Below are 21,875 nucleotides of genomic sequence, written 5' to 3' on the forward strand. Positions count from 1 at the left end.
TCTTCCTCCCAGTGGCCCCCGGGCTGCCAGACTTAGCCCTCGTGACTACACAAGGCCCTGACCAGCAGAGCCGACAAGTCTGCAGCTATGTTGTTCAGAAAGGGCTGCCATGTTCTATGAAACAGTTCCGTTTTCTGGTGCATACACCTGCCAGGAGGTCAGGGGGATGTGCTCCATAACTAATCTACGCCACTCTGAGAATTCTGGGGGATTCTCCGACACCCAGCTCACCAGAATGCCCTTCCTCTCACAGAATGAAAGAACACTAAACAGTTTCCTCCCAAAGAAGGGAGACCAGGCAAGCCCAAAAGGAGGAACACTGGATCCACCCCAACCTCAGTTCCCAAGACCCCTTGCAAAACACACTCAATGGCACCCCAATACCAACGAAGCTTTTGGCATGATCACAAGCAACGAGCAAGAGTGCTAACATCTGTTTTACATTTGGGGCACATTGGGGATGCTCCTGAACCAAATTTTGCAAGCTGCTCCGGTGCCAAATGAGCTCTGGGTTACCTTCAATCGCACAGCCTGTGTCCCAAATCAAAAATCCTCCTTATGTTCTCCCAAACATCCTCCCACACCTCTGACGAGACCCCCACCCCAAACCCCCGAATCCAGATTCCACATAACCGTCCAATGTTTCTCGAAACACCACCTCCCAACAAATGGCAGAGGGTGCGGACTGAGCGAGTACCCATAGACCGAAGCACACTTCCCTTCATACCTGACCCACAGGGACCAACAATCAATATACTTTCCCTCTGTACAAAATGTCCAACCTGAAGGATATGAAAGAGGTTCCTTCTAGATAGCCCATACCTCTGACTCAGCTGCTCGAAAGGCATCATGACTCCCTCCCCACCCCGATCAAACAAATTCCCCAAACAGGAGACTCCCCTAGATTCCCAGAGTCCATCAATCCCGGCTGGAATCTCAACGCTCCTATTATGGGAGTGAAAGGGGGAGTTCCTTGTTGGTTGTCCTCACCTTATTGCATCATTGTCCATGCTTTAACCTTGCCAAGGGCAATCTGATTTTCTCAATGATCCACAACAGTCCCCATCCCGTCCATGAGCAACAAATTGACGACGGGGCATTTTGCCTGGGAGGCCTTGTTGTCCAACCAGATTGACTATGGGTCCTGGCAAGTCCAGTCAGCGACATAAGAGAGTAAGGAACTTAATTTATATTATCCAAAATCTGGGAAGTCCAAGCCCCCAAGCCCAAGATCCTCCAAGTGCCTAAGGTCCTGTCTTATCTAGTGCTTGCACGAAATTAGCTTTATATAATTTATCAAAGGCCAGTGGGGAATATGTAAACCCAGACCTATCCTTACTTGAGTCATGTCCCTGTTTAAGTATTATAATTCTGCACTTGAAACTTCTCTTTTATTGACTATACTTTGTGAATTCATATACATTTAGAGTTATAGAGTCATAGAGATGTACAGCACAGCATCAGACCCTTCGGTCCCACTCTTACATGCCGACCAGATTTAATTTCGTTTTCCTTTCTTGTGCGCCATGATATTACTCTCTTGTATATTTTCTGATTCCCACAACCCTGCCAAGTTAGTTTAATTTCACCCAAACAGCACAATCAAAGCACGCTGCCCGAGTTCAGTCCCAGGCTAGATTCAGGTGCAACTTGTCTGGCCTGTACAGGTATGGTTGTTTCCAATGCCCTCCTTCTTGGCATATACGATCTTTCCAGCTACATATACACTGATCTGTTTTATCCTCTGTTTACCTTTACTCACTTGCGTGGTTGCTGGGGTAATGATTTGGGGTACGGCTTACTAATTTTGTATCCAGCTGCCTAAATTCTGACTGCAGGACCACATAGCCAGTCCTATCAATTTCATGGACACCAGCATGGATCATGACCTCTGGCTGTGCACTCTTTTCTTTCTGCCCAGTTTCTTTTGGAGTACTTTGTGGTCACCCATTCCTTGCACGCCCCTACCCGATTGAGTGACCATCTTTCTGGATGTACTACTTTACATAGTTCTGTGCCTGATGGATGCACCATCGAGATTCCATCTGTTGATGAAGCAACAAAATCTGTAGTTAATGACATGTGCTTGTCTAGATCATGCGAACTGTCCACAGCTTACCACATGCCACAGGTTGGGCATTCTACGTAGTTGTGTTGCCATGTCATACTTGTATACTATTTGCTATAAAATTAAAATGTTCTTGCTGTTATTTCTTTGTTTCTTCAAAGTCTCCGATTGACACCAGTCCTTAACAGTGCCTGCTCGGGAAGGAATCCCTCCTCCACCTTAAGCAAGCTTAACTTGTTATGTTGGACTTTATTTAAAGCACCTCTTTTCCCTTGTCTACCATGTGTCTTTCATGACCATCAAAACCTGAACTGGGACTCAAACCCAGAGCTTCTGGTTCAGAGAGAGAGAGATGCTTTGCACTGTACCCCAAGTACTTTACCTTTTAATAAACTGTAATTATGTCATGTTAGATACCAGGGCAGAATGCTGGCTTCCCAGATACATCTAAACAGTGCAAGAAAGCATCAGTTTTCCAGAGAAACAAAATCAGAAATTGCTGGTGAAACTGGCAGCATCTGTGAGGAGAAAGCAGAATTAACATGTTGTAATTCAGTTCTTATGAAGACTCACTGGACTTAAATTATTAACTTTGCTTTCTTCCCATGGGTGCTGCTAGAGCCACTGAGCTTTGCCAGCGCTTTTTGTTTTTGTTTCAGATTTCCAGCATCCATAGTTCTTTGTTTTATTTAGCTTTCCAGAAAATGTGGACTGATACACCTATATGTAATAATTCTAGAATGCCATTTTTAACTCTATGTAGCATGTGATTAATATACTATTCAGCATTGAACCTGCAAGTATATTTAAAGTGGCCAACGGTTTTTCAAATTCGACATTGAAAAATATTTTGATCTGGAATGTGAAATTTTCTATTTTTTTTTAAAGCTTGTGGAGCAACACTGATTGAACATTGCCTGATCAAATTTGGAATCTCGAGTAACACAAAAGTAGGCGAAGATTTTGATTTGTCTAAAGGTAATTTTGTAGGAGTAATGAAATATCTCCATTTTTTGAATTTTGCTTGTTTTTGTAGTGCTATTCAAACTATTTTTATAAAGTGTATTTTAGCAAGTAAGTTCATCACTGGTTTTTAAAATTAATTACACATTATAATAAAAATTATAATCACTTTTTTAATAAAAGCAATAATTCATTTTTTAAAAAATTGCACATATTTTCTCTTTCTGCTTCATTTTTAATGTTAAATTCTTCTTTGATCGTATTAGGTTTAATTTTTTATTTCTAGATGGAGTGAAACTTTTGGCTGCTCTACAGTCGGCTGAGGATTTTATGGAGATGACAGCTAACTTTAAAGGACAGGTAGTCATGTGGAATCATTTCCTTGGTGTTACTAAATTGCCTTCTTTTCTGCAAGTTATTTTCCATTCTGTTATTGGATATCTCTGTCTCAGATACCATTGTGGTCTAGTGTCTGCTTTGCTCATTACTTTTCGTAGCTATATCCAAATTTAGCAATGTAAAAAATTGTAGTTGATTTTAAAATATGTGGGAAAATACTTCTTGGTTAAAATAATATTATGGTAGTGAATAGATTCTGAATGGAAATGGGCTTAATGTTTTGGAAAAGCTCAGTGATTTTGAGGCAGAGTGCAAGCTCACAGAACATTTCAGGCTGCACATCAGGTTAACAAAATGAGAAGTGAATAAATTCTAGGTTTTAGTATGCAATTTACAAGCTAACAGCAATGATAAACCAAATTAAATATTAATAAGGTGCCACTTATTGTACCAAATGTAGTATTGAGGATTTTAGAGAGATTAAAATACAGGCTCACTAACCTGCTTCTTGAATAATGCTGAAAAAAGACTTTTTATCAAAGCCTTTCATTTTGCACTCATCGAGACAATTTGCAAGAGTACCAATCCAAAGAAAAATGAACTTACATTTGTATTATGTGAGAGGAGAGTGATTACTGGTTGCCAGACAGACTGTGATGGATGTTTTGCTGTCGAAATGCCCCCAATTGATGCTGATTGACATGTATCTGCCAGACTTGGTTTACATTTTAAACCAGGAGATTGATTCTAATTAGCTAGGACAGTACACTAAGAAATGAATCAGCAAATGGCTGTCATTTATTTTGTTGAGTTGGAACAGATGCAGTGCATGCACTTTTTTTTTCTGCCTTCAAAGAATGGGTTAATATATGTAGCTTTCCAGTATGTGCACGTGCACAATGCAGTGCTCTTGAATAACAATAATAAATTGGTTGTCAGTGCAAATCTTTGCAGATGGGATTATTCAGCAAATGTTGCCCAAGTACAGATTCGCAATTAATCTTGAATGCTATGTTGTAAGTTACGTCAATTTTCCTGCTCTCTGCTTCCAGCCGGTCAGGATGCTGCGTGACCTGCTGTGCTTTTCCTGCATCACAAACCCAACTCTGATCTCTAGCATCTGCGGTCCTCACTTTCTCCTGGTTGGATTTAGTCAGTACCTTGCTTGTAGTGAATAATTAAAGGGCCACACTGTTTGATATGATCTGCCAGTTTTTGAGGTGTATGGCCTGTGTAGTTGGCATTACACTGCTACTGAAATTCATACAGCACAGAGTGCAACTTTGTAGCAGTATTGTGTTAATCCATTTGTGATTTTATGACAGCAGAGTGAAACAGTGAGTTTCATCTGTTAGTTAAATTATAATGTGAGGTACAGTGGGCAGTTTTCAAGGCCAAGTGTTACTGCCTGAGGAACTTTCATGAATTTATGCCATATACAGTGGGAAACTACATGCATGAGGTAGCGATTATCTTGTAAGGTGGCTTTGATGCCTCTTATTTCAGCATCACTAATTGCTGCAGTTGAGTTAAGTTTCAATGATACCATGTTTGCCAAAATAGATAATGTGGGCGTGGGAACCCTTGGCCCGCTCTTGCAAATATCTTTGTTGGATTCCATGAGAAAAGTGTGTTTGATGGAATGATACCTGCAATCCTACCTCTTGCATATTTCATGGGCTCCATCCTAAAGCATGTTGAAAATGGAGCAATCAAATGAACTACCTTTATTTGACCTCTTATATGAGAAATCAGCTGGGGGTTCTCCAGTACTGTCAAACCTACTTTCACTGGTCAGTGTATACGTTAGGTTCCTACAGTTCCACATGCTACGAGATTTGCCTTACCGGAAATCTCTCAAATATGGTGTGAGCCATTTGCTCACCATGCAAACTTGATGTTGAGGTAGCAAGCACCACTTGTGTCTCTACTACCTAATTGCAGTTAAAACTTATAAAGTGGTATGAATAATTAACCAGCTTTTTCTGGCACTACTTCCTCTAGTTAAGTTTTGAGAGTTAGGATGTCATCGTCTTTCAAAAAAAAAACTGCCTATGCTAGAAATGTGAAATGAAAACAGACATTGCTGGAAATCCAATCTTGCACCATTCATGGAAAGTGATAGTATTAACATTTCAAGTTTGTGACCTTTATCAGAATTAGGATCAGTTAGACATTTTAATAGTTTTCAAGTGGAAGAAGAAGTATGATGCAAAAACAAAAAGGCTGCATTATGTTGGAGGACAGGAGAGATTAAATGACAAAATGTTTCACGGTGCAAGGCCAAAGCAGATGGCACTGGAAGAAGTAAAACAAAACTTGGACTAAATTTTCCCAGTACCTAAGCATGTGGGTAATGGTGAGTCTGTTGGAGAAAATATGGTAAGATCAGAAAAGTGACATTGTTGACAGAGGAAAATAAAGCCTGATTTGTTTTTACAACCAGGTTTGGGAAGGTGAGGTGAGAATTTCACTGGTGAGTGGTGAAAAACTTATTTGCATAATTGTACATCTTACCATAACTCAAATGTCTCTCATTTATATATGTTTTCCTATTTTCCCACACATTGAAAGAAACTAGATGGTGTCAGTTCCTGGCACCAGAATTATGTGGGGTCCCTGACACACATCTCCACATGTTGCTGTGGCCTCAATCTTGGACACCAGTCCTTAACGTCTCAGGTTTGGTTCCACGAGCAGTGAGCACTGCATCCCCTTGTCCATGAGGCATGGCATCAAACAATTACCGGCCTTATCACATCATTATGGCCTATCTTATTCACTTAGAATACAGTCCTCCCACTTCAATGTTTCAGTTTGGAATGCAGTGAATGTTTTCATTGTAATCCTTCTGCCATGCCATTGGTATGTTGGGGACAAACATCCACTTCAGAGCGCATTTCTGAGGGAGAGGGCTCCACGTGTTTGCAATATGATGCCATTCAAAGGGCAATAGAATTAAACAGACACCTGTGCAGTACAGATTTATATTAGGGCTATGATGTGCAACATCCATTAAGAGGCAGCCCCCTGGCCGCCTTGTTAGGGACCTTTATATCTCCATGCTTGGAAGACAATGTCTTTGTATGTGCAGAAACTGCTGAGTAATCATATTAGCAAGGTGTTACTTTGTTTCTAATATTACCCATATAGGCTGTTTGGATTGTGCTGAATAGATCCCGGCGCAAAAGTTATTGTCATCCTTGTGGCCGCTGTGCCAAGGGCTGTGACTGTATGATTCTATGTGAATGGATGAGAAGCACATGCATCTGAAAGCTCAGGATCACCATCAACCTCCAGCTGCCCCTTCCCACTAGTGCAGTGCTTCCACCTACTGGTGTCCTGATGATGTGGCAAAGGTGCAGAAGGGACAAAATTGTTTGTCTTCCCTGAAATGCCATGAAGCCCAGAATGACGTGGTGGAGCTTTACTCCTTGCAGAGGTAGAGGTTAGAATGCCATGTGTTATCTGGAGTATTTGCAATTAAACACTGTCTTCCACTGTGGCCACCAAAAACAATAGTATGGCTTCTCTACATCAGCATTTCATGCAGGTGATGTATTGGGATTCATACTGGTATGTCCATGCAGAATGCAGTTTGATTGTCAGAGCCTCTGCTCCACACAATTGGAAGGCGTACTGAAGCTGTGGGTTGTCCAGAGGCACTTCTCTTTTTCAAAGGGGAGAATATAAAGGTGCCACTGGTAGACCAAAGAAGGAATGAGTTGCAAGATAGAGGTAGAGATTCGGCCATGTTAAGAATACAGTTGCAGTGGCAATAATGGGAGAGCTGCATCACACTTGACAGTGATCTTTCTTCATTTTTGGGACATGGAGGTCTCAGCATCACCATGTCAGCTGTCACAGTCCTCTGGTGGGGCAAGAATTCTCTCCTTTGTAAGGAATGTGAATATGGATGTTGAGCACATCACCACCCACCTTCAAGCACTCTCTCCTATTGTAGGACAGTTTCTTCTGGAATGAGACAAATGGAAGATTTCAGTGAGCTAAAAGTAGCTGGCACAACTGTTAGTGTTGATGCAGGTGGGGAAAGTGATGAGGCATCCTGAGTCAGGTGCGCTGGGGGCTGTGAGGGTAGAAATTGCATATAGTATTGAGAATGGTAGACCATGAGCTTTAGTGGAGGTGGAGGTAGTTGCAGAATTAGTGAATGCGAGATAGCAAAGAGATAGGTGACCCTTAATTACAGTACATACTTGCTATGGGCACCACACTATTTATGTACAGCAATGGATTGAAAGGTTATCAGAGCTAGGCAGAGATGAGGATTTGAAGTTACAATCAGATCAACAATGATCTTATTAAATGATGGAGTAGAGTTGAGTAGCTGAACAGCCAATTCCTTTTTGATCCTTGTGTTTGCATGAACCAGATGACCACTTCAGAACAGGGGTCTGGTGCCATGGTTTCTGAAAGTCCTGAGAAAATAAGATGGTCTTCCATTCCATCACCCCATCCACTAGGACCTGCGGGTCTCTGATGGCAAAGTGAGATGCTAACCTGCCTCCATTGGCCATCTCTAGAGTAATTCTTCAAACCTTGCAACTGTGAAGGGTGATTCGTGACTCAGTGCTTGACCTAGTACACTTGTGTGCACCACCTTTGGTGGTGTTAAACTGGGGCTGGAGTAGGAATTTCAGAAGGTCCTGGCAGTGGTGAATACGACTGAGGCATAGTGTGCATGCAATGAGGTCAACAGTAGAGAAAAGGGTGAGATAACCCATTAGAGCTCAAAGAAACTTCTATGGAACTCTGAAATTGAGACTTTCGCCAGTTTTTGGTAAATTTCATGCTGATTTGTTGAGATAGTTTTAAAGAAAACAGCTTTAAAAATTTTAAACGACTTACAATAACATATTTTGCTTTTGGTACTTTTGGTTAGGGTTATATAATACAGAAACAAGACAGAAAGCCAAGTTTGGATCCAGACAAACCACCTGAGGAGTTATTAACGTAAGTGTCATATCTCTTGCTTTGAACTATGATGATAGATGAAAGACAGTCCTTTTTGTTTGAAAAAAAACACATGTTTTTCTCTTTTGCAGCTATGAGGAATTTCATCCGTTTCTTTATGAACAGCATGCAAAGTATTCTTGCATAGTGTTCGACTCATTTGATAAGGTGATAATACCCTTCTGGATTTTATTTTCTTGTTCTTAATTTTATTTTGTTAGCTATTCAGTCGTATTTAGGAATGTTGTGGGATGCCTGGTTAGAAAATGTCAATTTCTAACACTGATTTTGTAACACGTACAAATAGGATAACTTCAATAAGTGCATGCAGTAACACTGTCAAACAGAAGGTTTTGTTACAAATCCATGTTCACATTGCAGGAGAAAGGAAATTGTTTGGGATCAAGGCTTCTCATGAGAAGTACACTATCTTACATGGACCCTAATTGTATGATTTTAGTTATAATTTGACTATTATTCCATTGTCCTCATTATTCTTTCAAAAATCTTTTAGCACTCTGCATTTTGGTTTAATGTTAATATATAGTTTTGATATAGATTAGCTTTTCAGTAACAGAGTAACTACTCCAGCAAAAATGAAGGCAAAAGACTAAACAGCAGTTTTGTTTTCTAGTGGGATTATTTGGCTGTGATATACACAAAAGTTCCAACAACTCTCTTTGAATTACCTTTTTGTTGAGAGCATCTGGCTTACATGCTTGCAAAAAAGCTAAAAATAAGAGCACTTCCTCATTGCCAATAACACCTTTATCATTAATTCTGTATTTAAAAGAAATCAGTCGTCTAATCATATGCTTAAATAAAGTAACTGGAAAGAAATATTTAGGATTTAAATGTTCTTGCTCAAAATAGAAGGTGAATGTTCCCCTTTGTATGTGTTCTGTCATGGGGATTGATTATGTACGCTGTTGTTAACTGCAGTTATCTCTTTGTTTGATCTCGATGACTCAAAAAGCTGGAAAGCATGGAAACCTTCGGTCTAACTTGTCCATGCTGACCAGATATCATAAATTAATCTTGTCCCATTTGCTAGCATCTGACTCATATCACTCTAAACTCTTCCTATTCATACATCCATTAGGATGCCTTTTAGATGTTGTAATTATACCAGCCTCTACCACTTTCTGTGGCAGCTTATTTCATCCAAGCACCCATCCTCTGCATGAAAATGTTTCTCCTGAGATCCCTCTTTAAATCTTTCCCCTCTCACCTTAAACCTATGCCCTGTAGTTTTGGATTGTACTGCCCTGGGAAATGACCTTAGTTATTCACTCTATCTGTGCCCATCATGATTTTATAAATCTCCGTAAAACCTCACCCCTCAGCCTCTGACACTCCAGGGAAAGTACCCCCAGCCTATTTGGGTTCTCCCTATACCCCAAATCTGCCAATCTTGGCAACATCCTTGTAGATATTTTCTGAACCCTTTCAAGTTTCGCATCATTCTTCCTGTAATCATTACTGGAAATACATGGCATTTATAATTGCATTTAATGGAATGTTATAGATAATAGATTATCTATTACGCTGAGTAACCTTCTTGGCTGATCACTGCATCACCAATTTTGGTGGCATCTCAAACTTGCTAACCATATGTGCTAAGTTCACATCCAAACCATTTATATAAATGACAAAAAGCAGTAGACCCAGCATCAATCTTTGCGGCACAGCATTTGTCACAAGCCTCCAGTTTGAAAAGCATCTCTCTACCACCACCCTCTGTCTCCTACATTTTGAGCCAGTTCTGTATCCAAATGGCTAGTTCTCCCTACATTCCATATATTACTTAACAGGTGAAATGGTATAAAACAATGACTGGCATTTTGTTCCATTTGTACTACTGTAATCATTACTGGAAATACATGGCATTTATAATTGCATTTAATGGAATGTTATAGATAATAGATTACCATATGAACTGTAAATAAAGATTTCAGTGAAAAATTCTTGCCATTAAACATTGAGTATGAAAGGAAAATTATTAATTTTGCAGGTTGCTTATTTTTGAGTTTGAAATATAAGGAAAAATTTTTGAATTATTTGTCTAATACCAGAGAATAAAATCCTTGGCAAAATTGCGATTCATTTTGAAGTAGAAACAAAACTCACATAAGTATTATTCCAATAATAAATCAGTGAAAGCTGGGCCATAAAAGCCAGGAAGGCCCCCCATTTGTTCTTGGTTCATACTGTGTTTGTTTATGTCGATTGGGATGCAAATAGGACTACTGAGCTGGTTTTGTTGTCTATTGGTTACAGAGTTTCTGTTCTTGATAGTTACAAAACAACATCTGTTAGAAGTACAGGTGAAGGCAGGATTGGGCTTGGGTTTAGCGTACATTCTGAGCTAAATAGTTCACTAACACTCAGTGTTCAAAGACCGATTCCAGCCTCGTGCGACTGTGTGGAGTTTGCACAGTCTCCCTGTGTCTGCGTGGGTTTCCTCCGGGTGCTCCACTTTTCTCCCACAATCCAAAGATGTGCAGGTTAGGTGAATTGGCCATGCTAAATTGCCCCTAGTGTTCAGGGATGTATAGGTTAGGTGCATTAGTCAGGTAAACATAGGGTGGGGGAATGGGTCTGGATTACCCTTCCGAGAGTCGATGTGGACTTGTTGGGCCGAAGGGCCTGTTTGCACTCTGTAGGGATTCTAATTCTAATCTTTTGTACTGACATTGTAAAATCTGTTTTTGTTCAGGCAGTTGATGAGTTTTACTCAAAGCTAGAAAGCCAGAAAATAGACTTAAAAGCTTTGCAACAGGTAAGATTTGACTGGTTGTAACAGCCCTGAAAAGTTATGTTTTATTTTAAATTCTGTAATTACGCATTATAGATATTTCTCTGTGTCATCTCTCAGCAGCTAGCTGCACAGTCATTCCATGTTGAAGATATACCTTTTAGCATTCTAACTTATGATTGTTTTGGCTTAAGTGGGGCATAAATACTAGCATGAACTAATTTAGCCATGTGATCTATATCCTGTAATCATGATACAGTGATTACATAGTGTTTGTCTGTCTTCAGTACACTGAGCAGAATGTGCTACCATGTCAGCTGCAGGAACTTCAATTATAAATGGTCTTGCGGCATAGTGTAGTACCTCTACACCTGGGCCAAAAGGTTTGTCTGGGTTTAAGTTTCACCTCTGAATGATGCGATGACCATGGAGATGTGACATAATGTGTTCAGAAATGTTGATTTTTTTTTTCTTTTACACTTATATAATTAAATTCTGACCTAATTTCATGAAAGACTGATTGAGAGTGCATTGTGTCCTGATTAGTATCTTCTAATCTGAGTCAATGAAGCAAAATACATTCACTCAAAACTGTTATAAAGTCCCTATTAATTAAACCAAACACCTTTTAAAATGTGAGTGACCGAGAACTCCTAAATTCCACTATTAAAGAAATTTTCTTTTCTTTATTTTCTTAACTCTAATAGTGAACACTAAACAACGACGATTTACAAACCCAAGCCTCCCTTTTCTTAACTACTTACTATCTGACCCCATTCTGTAAAATATGCTGATCCAATAAGACACTTACTAAAATTACATTAATTAATCTCAAAACTACACTGCCTTTGTCTTCTCCGCTCTCTTCAGTTTTCCTACTGATGATCTCCCTGGGTTGTTGTCTTTCTTTTCACTATAAATAGGCTTTGCGTGAAAAGATACCTTTTGATTAAAAAGGTTTTTTTTCTTAATTTCATAAAGAGCATGTTATTAGATGGGCATTTAGCTCTACGGGAATTCCTCTCTCTATGGCGGTTGCTGCCTGACTAAATTTCAAAATGTCCGCATTCTTATACTCCCCGCATCGGATCATCTCATTAGTTTGATGTTGGCAAAACAATAACATCAAACTTGATTGGGTTTTAGTATCCAGGGGCATAGTTTAAACTGGTTAAATTCGAATTGTTGTCAAAACAGCAACTAAAACTCTGGTATCTATTTCACAGTCAGTGTTACATATTTTCAATTTTCCAGTACACTCTGAAACTGCCATCTAGGCAGATACACAGGTACCTGTAATCTGTCAGTTCAGAACAGCATTCTCTGTCTTAAAGGTACAGTGCATGCCTTCAACTTCATAACAATGCTTCATTGGCTAAGTAGCCAAGGCGTGTGGTCTTTAGGACTGAGAGCAGGTATCATATCATCTCTCAGAAAACAAAGGCTGCTGGATAGGGTTACTGAGCTAGGTTTAGAATTTGGGGAGGGTTAGGGTGCTCGTGGTGGCAACAGAGATCATTCTGGTATCCACTTCATTCCAAGGTCACCTGGATATTTTATTGGAGCACTTTACACGAGGTCAGAATTAATGCAGATTGGAAGAGGTATTCTCAAGCTTGAAACTAATCTGCAGTAGCACATTCTTTCAAGCTATTAATTCTGAACTATTGTCCAGTTGGCCTTTAAATCCAGAACGTGATTTGCTGAGTGTTACAGTGGTTTCTACAGCCTTAAAGTGCAAGGACCTGGGTTCAATCCAGCTTTGGGCATCTGTCTGTGTGAAGTTTGCATGTTCTCCCCAGGTCTGCATGGATGCTCTAGTTTCCTCCCACATCCAATGATAGGCAGGTTAGTGGATTGACCGTGGTTAAAACTTTATGCAGGGTTACAGGGATGGTGTGTGGGGTTGGGTCCAAGTGCTGTTTGGAGGGTTGTTGCAAACTGATGGGCTGAATGGCTTCTTTCTGCACTATAGGGATTCTATGAATCTATTTTGAAATTTTACAAGTGAAAGGTTGGACAAAATGCTTGGTATACATCATGCCTTCCATTTCATCTTTCAAGGAAAAACAAGCATTGAAGAAACTGGAAAATGTTCGTAAAGACCATGAAAAAAGATTGGATGCACTACAAGCAAATCAGGTAAGACTAGTTATAAATGTGTAACAATATAGAGAGTATGAAGGGTAAATATAAACTTGCTGCTGTGAATGCTAATGTAAGTGCAGTAGACTTTTTGACGATATTGTGTGCATAACTTTCTTTGGTTTGGATTGGAGAGCTGATGATTTTCATCTTTCAGATTGAGATGAATTGGATAGCTGCAGCAGTTATCACCTTTCATTTTGCAGCATCTCTATCAGTTATTCTTCTCATCTCCCTTTCCCTAGTTTTTTCTGGATTTTTTACTCTGTGGGAATCATCTACTTCACACCACGCTCCTAACCGCTCAATCACGCCTCCTTGCTGCAGTACTTACTGACATCATTAATGACCATCACTGCACTCCAGTTCTTTCCCAATAGAAACAACTGTTATCCCTTTTCAACAATCCTATAATTAACCTCCAACTGACTTTTATATGCTCCTCTCAGTTGTCATTGCATTGTTAGTACCTAGCTGAATGTTGCTTCTTGCCATAGTCCAATGTATTTACCTGTTCAGGGTGCTCTGCCCTGTCTAAAGCACTGAGGCTAAACTGGTAAAAGTTAATGGGATGTTGAAAGCACAGCGCTGTTTTGATTTTTCACCCTCCGCATTGTGGATATGCTACATGGACTGCAGGGTGTGATGTGTCTCGCCATCACTTTCTGGAGGGCAGTTATGGATGAGCAATATACACTGCCCTTGCCAATGATATTTGTGTCACAGGACAATTGGAGAAAAAATCCAATGGCTCACCGACTACGTTTTGGAGGATCAGTTAAAGTAGGATGTTCTGATGCGGTGGGGGGATGGGGGGGCGCGGTGTTACATGCAGTGTGCACAGACAAAAGCATGTGCGCTCTTTGCCTGAAATGTTGTTATGTCATCTCCTCTCTGCAATAGTGGATGCAATGTGCAGGATGCCATCCATGTGAAAATTTCATGGCTGTGGCCGCCACCTTAGCCATTGACATTGTGGTTCTTGTTTTGCTTTGCATTGCAGGTGCAGTAAATGGCAAACTTCCTTTTACTGAAGTGCAGACATCTCACACTGTTCCTTGCTGAGACTTAAGAAGGAATATTACTTTCTGAACATTTTAGTCTATGGATGAGAACACTTCTCCTTACCATTCTAGCAGCTGTCTGCTCTTCTAGTTTCTGAGGTGCCTTAAAGTAAATGAGAAGTCCTTCACCACCCCGTTACACCAATTTGGAAGATGATGGAATGCACTAGTAACTCACCTTTAAAGTGGTTGATGATGCCTTTAATTTTCACTGGTGAAGGCCTGTCCTGCTTAATGCGTGTTTGACAATGAAAGGTTTAGAGAGGCTAATGGCTGAAGCATTGAGCTCCAAATTGGCAGTGCTGGCATCAACTGATTAATGTCATTATCTACCGTTTGTTTGCATAATGTCTGCAGACATCGGCTGGGCCTATGCCCTTGCCCGAGAGGGTGTTCAGCATAATTAACAAAAGTCTGTAAACACCATTTCGATTTGAGGTGATACCTGTAAGTCCGAAAGAGTGGGTGCTTTTGGGCTTCTGACACCATATCTTCTCCATCAGAGAATCCATTTACTCCCACCTCAATTAGATCATGCATCTCTCCTCCTATCTTAGCCCATCTACTTTTGAAAACCTATCCTTTTGTTATTTTCAGACTTGGTCATTTCAATAATCTCCTGACTATCTTTCTCCAAGAACCTGCTTGTATCTTATCCCACACAAAGCTCTCCTCTTTGTGCTCTCTGACTATTTTAGCTCCTTGGTTGTTCATATTACTTAATGTCTGTGACCTACACACCTTCCTCTCTTCCCAAATACTCAGCTAAGGCCCTTACTCTGAAATTTGTTTCCTACGTCATTAATTTGATTTCTTCCTTTAAGCACGCCTTAAAATTCACATACTTGAATTATTCATTGGTGAGGTAACCTTTTTTAGTATACTCCTGAAATAATGTTTTTCTACATTAATGTGATATATTTGTATTAATAAATATTGTTTATACATATACTTGTTATAAATTACTTGAAATAAATGTCATTCAAAGTGCAGTTAAATTTTATCTATGTTTTTGTTTCAATAGGAATATGACAAGTTGAAAGGAGAGCTAATTGAGATGAATCTGAATGCTGTTGATAAAGCTATTGAAGTGATACGCAGTGCCTTAGCTAATCAGATTGACTGGACAGAAATTGGGAGCATTGTAAAAGAAGCACAGGAACAAGAAGATGCAGTAGCTTGTTCCATTAAAGAGCTGAAGCTGAACACCAACCACATTACTATGTTGCTGAAGTAAGCATTTTATTTCAATCAATGTAAGCTCTTAATCCAAAAAATATAACTTTTCATTTTCAGTTTTGAAGAAGGATTTCAGTACACAATATAGCACATAGTATAATTGGTTTACAGTTATGAAAAATTGCATATTCTAATTTGTGATGAATTGGAAAATATTAATATAATACTTGCTGATGTGATAAAAGTAAAATATTATGGATGCTCTAAAGCTGAAAAACAAACAAATTGCTGGAAAAACTGAGCAGGTCTGATAGCATCCATGGAGAGGAAAACAGATTTAACATTGAGTTCAATGACCCTTAGTAGTTTCTGCTTTTATAACTGTTTATGTGAATCTGTCATTAAAATTCTCATACAGTCATGCAGCATAGAAACAGGCCCTTCTGCCCATCATTTTGATGCTGACTAACAAACACCAAGCTACATTAATCCCATTTACTTGCACTTGGTCCATAGCCTACTATACACTGGCATTTTAAGTACTCATCCAGATGTATCTTAAATGTTGCAAGAATATCTGCCTCCACCACCCCCTCAGGCAGCATGTTCTGTATATCTACCATCCTATGGGTGAAAAAACCTTTTCTCAGATCTCCCCTAAATCACTGTTTCCTCACCTGAAACTTGTGCCCTCTGGTATTAGACACATCTCCCATGGGGGAAAGATTCTCATGAACTACTCTGTCTATGATTCTGAAAATGTTGTATACCTCAATTAGATTTCCCCTTCAATCACCTTTGCTCCAAGGAAATCCAGTCTCTCCTCAAGAGACTTTTCATCCCAGGCAACATATTCATGAATCTCTTCTGCACCCTCTCCAGTGCAAGCACATCCTTCTGATAGTGTAGTGATCAAAGCTGCATACAGTATTCCATTTGTAACCTAATCAATGTTTTATGAAGTTGTAACAAGACTTCCTTGCACCTATATTCTACACCCCAGCTCATGAAAGCAAGCATTCCATATTCCTCCACCATCCTGTCTAACTGTGCTGACACCCCTCCGGGATCTATAGGCTTGTACACCAAGATTTCTTTGTTCCTCAGTATTCTCTAGGAACCTACCATTCATTGTGTACATACTTCCCTTATTAGACTTCCCAAAGTGTGTCATCTTGCACTTATTGGGCTTAAATTCCATCTGCCATTGCTTTGCCCAATTTACTAGCTGATTAATATCAAATTGTAGCCTGAGACCATCCTCCTTACTATGAACGACATCCCAATTTTTGTGTAACCTGCAAATTTACCAATCAACATTCTGCATTCATATTCAAGTTGTTAATGTACGTAACAAACAGCAAGAGTCCCAGCACCTACTTCTGTGGTGCACTGCTGGTCAGAGGCTTCTAATTACAAAATCAATCTCCACTATCACCCTTTGTCTCCTATTTGTAAGCTGATTTTAGATCCAGTTTGTCAACTTGTTGGATTCAATGGGCTCTTACCTTTTGGACCAGCCTTCCACGTGGGTTCTTGTCAGATTCTCAAGATGTATGACTTGTTAAATCTAATGATTTATGGGATCAACAAACCACTAACAAATGTAAGAAAAAAGTATGTTTTTGAGCTCTTGTAAATTTCTTAAAATTGTTTTCTGAGAAATGTTTTCAGGAATTAGATACATGCATGACTACTGCTCTGTACGTTTCAAATCTATGTTGTGCCAGGTAGAATTTTCCTGTTGCAAATAGTGTCATTTACATCAGAGAATGAAGTAGAATTCCCCAACGAGTATGTAACTTATTCTTTGTTATTCAGTAATAACAAAAGACCTTGAAATTCTTCCATATACAATAACAGCAATTGTTATATACAGCCAAGTCTTTGGGGTCTGTGATCTATGTGTGAGACTTTTGTTTTGGTTGCTGTATTTGTTGTTCCACAATAGCGAACTTGCTGAAATACTAATCTGGGTGTTGGTATTGAATTTTTGTGTACAAGCTGTATAAGATTCTGTATACATGATGGAACATATCTGTACATATGAAATATACTCTTGGAGCTGGTGACTTTTCAGTCTAAATCCCTTGTGAGGAATCGAAATAATAAGTCTGGAACTGGATTGCAACTAGTTGACATTTTAATAATTTTGCATTGCATATTGTGTATTAGGTATTAGATAACCGAAGTAATTACAGAAAGGACATAATGCACTCTTGAATGGCTAACTTCTAATTACTAGAGCTTTAAAGATAACATCAGACCTACAGATACATCAGTGGATACTTCATAAAAATGTTGTGATGGCCCAATTTGGCAACATTGTAAGACTAAGCATTGGGACATGCATAATCTTATTTAAATCTTTAATGTAAGTGTTGTGTTCTGTACCTAAGGCATGAAGTGGTGATCAAGTCTGAGGTATGGTGATCCTCAGGTTAAACTACACCAGTTGTCTCTCTGTAATGAGTGACCAGTTCTCTGTTCTGGTAAGACTGTGGTGTCTTGAGTTTACTATATTGGATCACTTCTTAGACACTTCCTTTCTGGACTAGAAGACTGTGTTTCTTCAGTAATTCATAATAATTCCTCTGCTGAATGAATATCTCCATTGTGCTGTGCTAACTAGAACTGAATATAGGATTCAGTATTTTGACCGAGCACATTTAACTTCCTTGACTTTTTTTACTCATTTATGGGATATGGTCTTCGCTGGCTAAAGTATCATTTATTGCCTCTCCCAAATTGCGGTTAGGAGTTAACCACATTTCTATGGACCTGATGTCATATGTAAGCCAGACTAGGTAAGGGTGGCAGATTTCCTTCCCTGAAGGATTTTCTTTTTAATTTATTCAGTCACAGGATGAGGGCATCACTGGCTAGCAGCATTTCTTGCACATTCCTAATTGTCCAAAGGGCAGTTAAGAGTCAACCACATTGCTATGGGTCTGGAGTCGCATGTAGGTCAGACCAGTTAAGGATAGCAGTTTCCTTCCCTAAAGGACATTAGTGAACCATATGGCTTTTTCTGACCGTCAACAGTGGTTACATGATTTTCATGAAGCTTGCTGATTATTCCAGTGAATTCAGTCAATGGACCATGATGGGATTTAAATCCCATGTCCCTAAAATATTAACCCAAGTTTCTGGATTACTAGTTGAGTGACATTACCACTATGCCATTGCCTCCCCTCAATTGTTCACAGGATGGAAGTTTCACTGGCAAGGCTAACATATATTGCCTATCCCTAACCACAATTATTTAACCTGAAAGCAGACAAGTTGCCAGGATCTGATGGCCAGCATCTAAGCATTTTAATTAAGTGGCTGCAAAAGTGTGGGCGGCACGGTGGCACAGTGGTTAGCACTGCTGCCTCACAGCGCCTGAGACCCGGGTTCAATTCCCGACTGTGTGGAGTTTGCACGTTCTCCCCGTGTCTGCGTGGGTTTCCTCCGGGTGCTCCGGTTTCCTCCCACAGTCCAAAGATGTGCGGGTCAGGTGAATTGGCCATGCTAAATTGCCCGTAGTGTTAGGTAAGGGGTAAATGTAGGGGTATGGGTGGGTTGCGCTTCGGCGGGTCGGTGTGGACTTGTTGGGCCGAAGGGCCTGTTTCCACACTGTAAGTAATCTAATCTAATCTAATGGAGGCATTAGTCTAAATATTCCAGTACTCACTCGAGGTTTCCAGCAGAGTGGATGTCTGCTAATGTGATTTCCCCGCGCCCCCACCCAACCCCCCCCACTCATGAAGGGAAGGAGACAGAAAGTGGGAAACTTTAGATCAGTTAGCTAAAATCTGTTATTAGTAAAATAGAAGAGTCCATTATTCTTTAGCGGTCCCTCAGGGTCGAGTATAACTTGTTTCCACTCCATGGGGGGATGAGTTCTGTGGTGGCTGAATATCCAATCTTAAAACTGCAGACTCTTTCACGGATGAGGCATGTGGGTGGGATGCTATAGATTCTACATGCTGTTTCCACTTGGCATCCATATGTTCCACTCAGTGATGCTTAAAGTGATTGATGCCTTTGTGGATGCTTCTTCTCCAATTTGTTGTTGGGATTGGTGGGAATGTTGTGTTTGTTTAGGGTGCTAAACACTCCACTCCGGTGGGGAGCTTCACAGGGGGTGGAATATTCCAACGGGAAGGTGAAGAAGAGTGTTGGTGCAATAGTACGGCCCTACCTGACCCCAGTTTGCATTCATATTGGGTCTGTAGTGAATCTGTTGATGAGGATCATAGTTTGCGTGTCAATCATGGTGGCACAGTAGTTAGTACTGCTGCCTAATAGTGTCAGGGACCCAGGTTTGATTCTAGCTTTGGGTCTGTGTGCAATTTGCAGATTCTCCCTGTGTCTGTGTGGGTGCTCTGGTTTCCTCACACAGTCCAAAAATAGGCAGGTTTGGTGGATTGGCCATTCTAAATTGCTCTGTAGAATTCAAGGATGTGCAAGTTTAGGTGGATTAGCCATGGTTAATGTGGGGTTACAGGTCTAGGCTGGGAGGGCAAGACTGGGTTGGATGTTGTTTTGGAGAGTTGGTGCAGACTTGATAGGTTGAATGGCCTTGAGTGCACTGCAGGGATTCAAGGATTCTGTGATAAATAGGCAGAGAATGGTGACACATTTCTGCAGGCAGTCGAATTTGAGAGTGTCCTATAGTCCCTCGCAGTTGACAGACATAGATGTAGGCCTAGGCCTTTGTGAGATTGGAGAAAGCCGTAGATAGATGTCACTGCTGTGGCTAGACTCAAATAACTTCAGAAGAAAGTCTTGCATTGAGCCACTCAGCCTGTTGACCAGAAAACACCAAGACTGGTTCAATCAGAAAATCCAGGATCTTCTAGTCTGCAAGCGCAAGGTCTTCCTGAGCTGACGGCTCTGCCAAACCTTGAGTGAGAAAAAACAAACTGACTGACAACTGAGTGTTGAGGTGAAACAGAAACCCCTAAAAAAAAAAATAGCTGTCCTTCTAAGTGATAGAGATCACAGGTTTGGAAGGTGCTGGCACAAGACCCTTGGTGAGTAGAATCTTGTAGAATGTATACAATGGCAGCAGTATGTGTGAAATTTTAGCTCCATTCATTGGGAGTCCATGTAAACTTTAGCCTTATTTAAAGTTTGGGGATAGCTTGGAGGCCGTCCAGCCAGCAACAAGGCAGATTATCACAAAGGTCTTGGGAATGCAGAATGGGGAATAAGTGACTGCAGTGGCCCAAATTATGTTTGTGGAGCTTGGAGGAATATGAGTCATTGTATATCTTTGCTTCAGTGGTGACAGCCCCTACAGAGTAAAGCTTTGAGTCATAGAGTGATAGTGATAGAGACACAGAAACAGAACTTTTGGATAAACTCATACATGCCAACCAGGTATCCTAAATAAATATAGCCCCATTTGCCAGCATTTGGCCCATATCTTTTTAAGCCCTTCCTACTCCTATACCGATCCTGATGCCTTTTGAATGCTGTAATTGTACCAACCTCCACCACTTTCCCTGGCAACTCCTTTCGTACTCATACCAACCTCTGTGTGAAACTTTTGCCCCTTCGATCCCTTTTAAGTCCTTCCCCTCTTACCCTAAACCTATACCATCTTGTTTTGGACTTCCCTACCCAGGGAAAAGACCTTTTATCTAGTTATCCTATCCATGCCCCTCATGATTTTATAAACCTCTAAGGTCGCCCCTCATGATTTTATAAACCTCTAAGGTCACCCCTCAGTCTCTGACACTCCAGGGAAAATAGCCCCAGTCTATTCAGCCTCTCTGTAAAGCTCAAACCCTCTAATCCTGACAAAACCCTTGTAAATCTTTTCTGAACTCTTTCAAGTTTCGCAACATCCTTCCTATATCAGGGAGACCAGAATTGCACTACAACCGATTCCGTGCTTAGTGGGGCGTGATAGGTTTCCAGTCTATGATAAATGGATGAGGCTGTTAGCTGAACTGGACAGTATTGTTAGTTGTTTAGTGTCACATTGTCTGATTTGATTTTAGCACCTGTACCACTCTGTTCCTACTGATTCAAGGATATTCTGCATTTATGTAACAGCTGATTGGAACTGCCCATCAAACAGAGAAATCTGCATCCCTTACATTTGACATAATATTCATAACTTTTTAAGATTTTGATTTTAGGAAGTCAATTTAAAATGACCTTATTCAATAGAAGACCTTTGATGGATAGTAACCTTATCTCTCTCTCTCGATTCTTCTTTCGTTCATATCAATAAAATCTTTCAAGTTCTATTGAATAGAAATTAAAGTGTTGGTGGCTGTGCATCTTGATTTATTCTTCCTATCCTATTTCTGAATCCTCTTGCCTCATACCTGATCACCTCAATTTCATGTTGTTTAAAGGTATACTTTTGAACTCTTGTTGG

The 21,875-nt window shown here is 40.2% G+C and overlaps 1 protein-coding gene across 1 annotated transcript in view; it reads left to right on the forward strand.

Annotated features, from left to right (window-relative positions):
- Nucleotides 1-21,875, forward strand: part of LOC132818346 (ribosome quality control complex subunit NEMF-like) — a 163,480-nt gene that overhangs the window by 68,562 nt on the left and 73,043 nt on the right. Inside the window, exons 8-14 of the mRNA XM_060829284.1 lie at nucleotides 2,957-3,046; nucleotides 3,318-3,391; nucleotides 8,274-8,344; nucleotides 8,437-8,512; nucleotides 11,064-11,126; nucleotides 13,167-13,244; nucleotides 15,336-15,544. Coding sequence (XP_060685267.1) covers nucleotides 2,957-3,046; nucleotides 3,318-3,391; nucleotides 8,274-8,344; nucleotides 8,437-8,512; nucleotides 11,064-11,126; nucleotides 13,167-13,244; nucleotides 15,336-15,544 — 661 coding nt within the window. The remainder of the gene's footprint in view (nucleotides 1-2,956; nucleotides 3,047-3,317; nucleotides 3,392-8,273; nucleotides 8,345-8,436; nucleotides 8,513-11,063; nucleotides 11,127-13,166; nucleotides 13,245-15,335; nucleotides 15,545-21,875) is intronic.

Source organism: Hemiscyllium ocellatum, chromosome 8 (genome assembly GCF_020745735.1).
Source record: "Hemiscyllium ocellatum isolate sHemOce1 chromosome 8, sHemOce1.pat.X.cur, whole genome shotgun sequence".
Lineage (NCBI taxonomy): Eukaryota > Metazoa > Chordata > Chondrichthyes > Orectolobiformes > Hemiscylliidae > Hemiscyllium > Hemiscyllium ocellatum.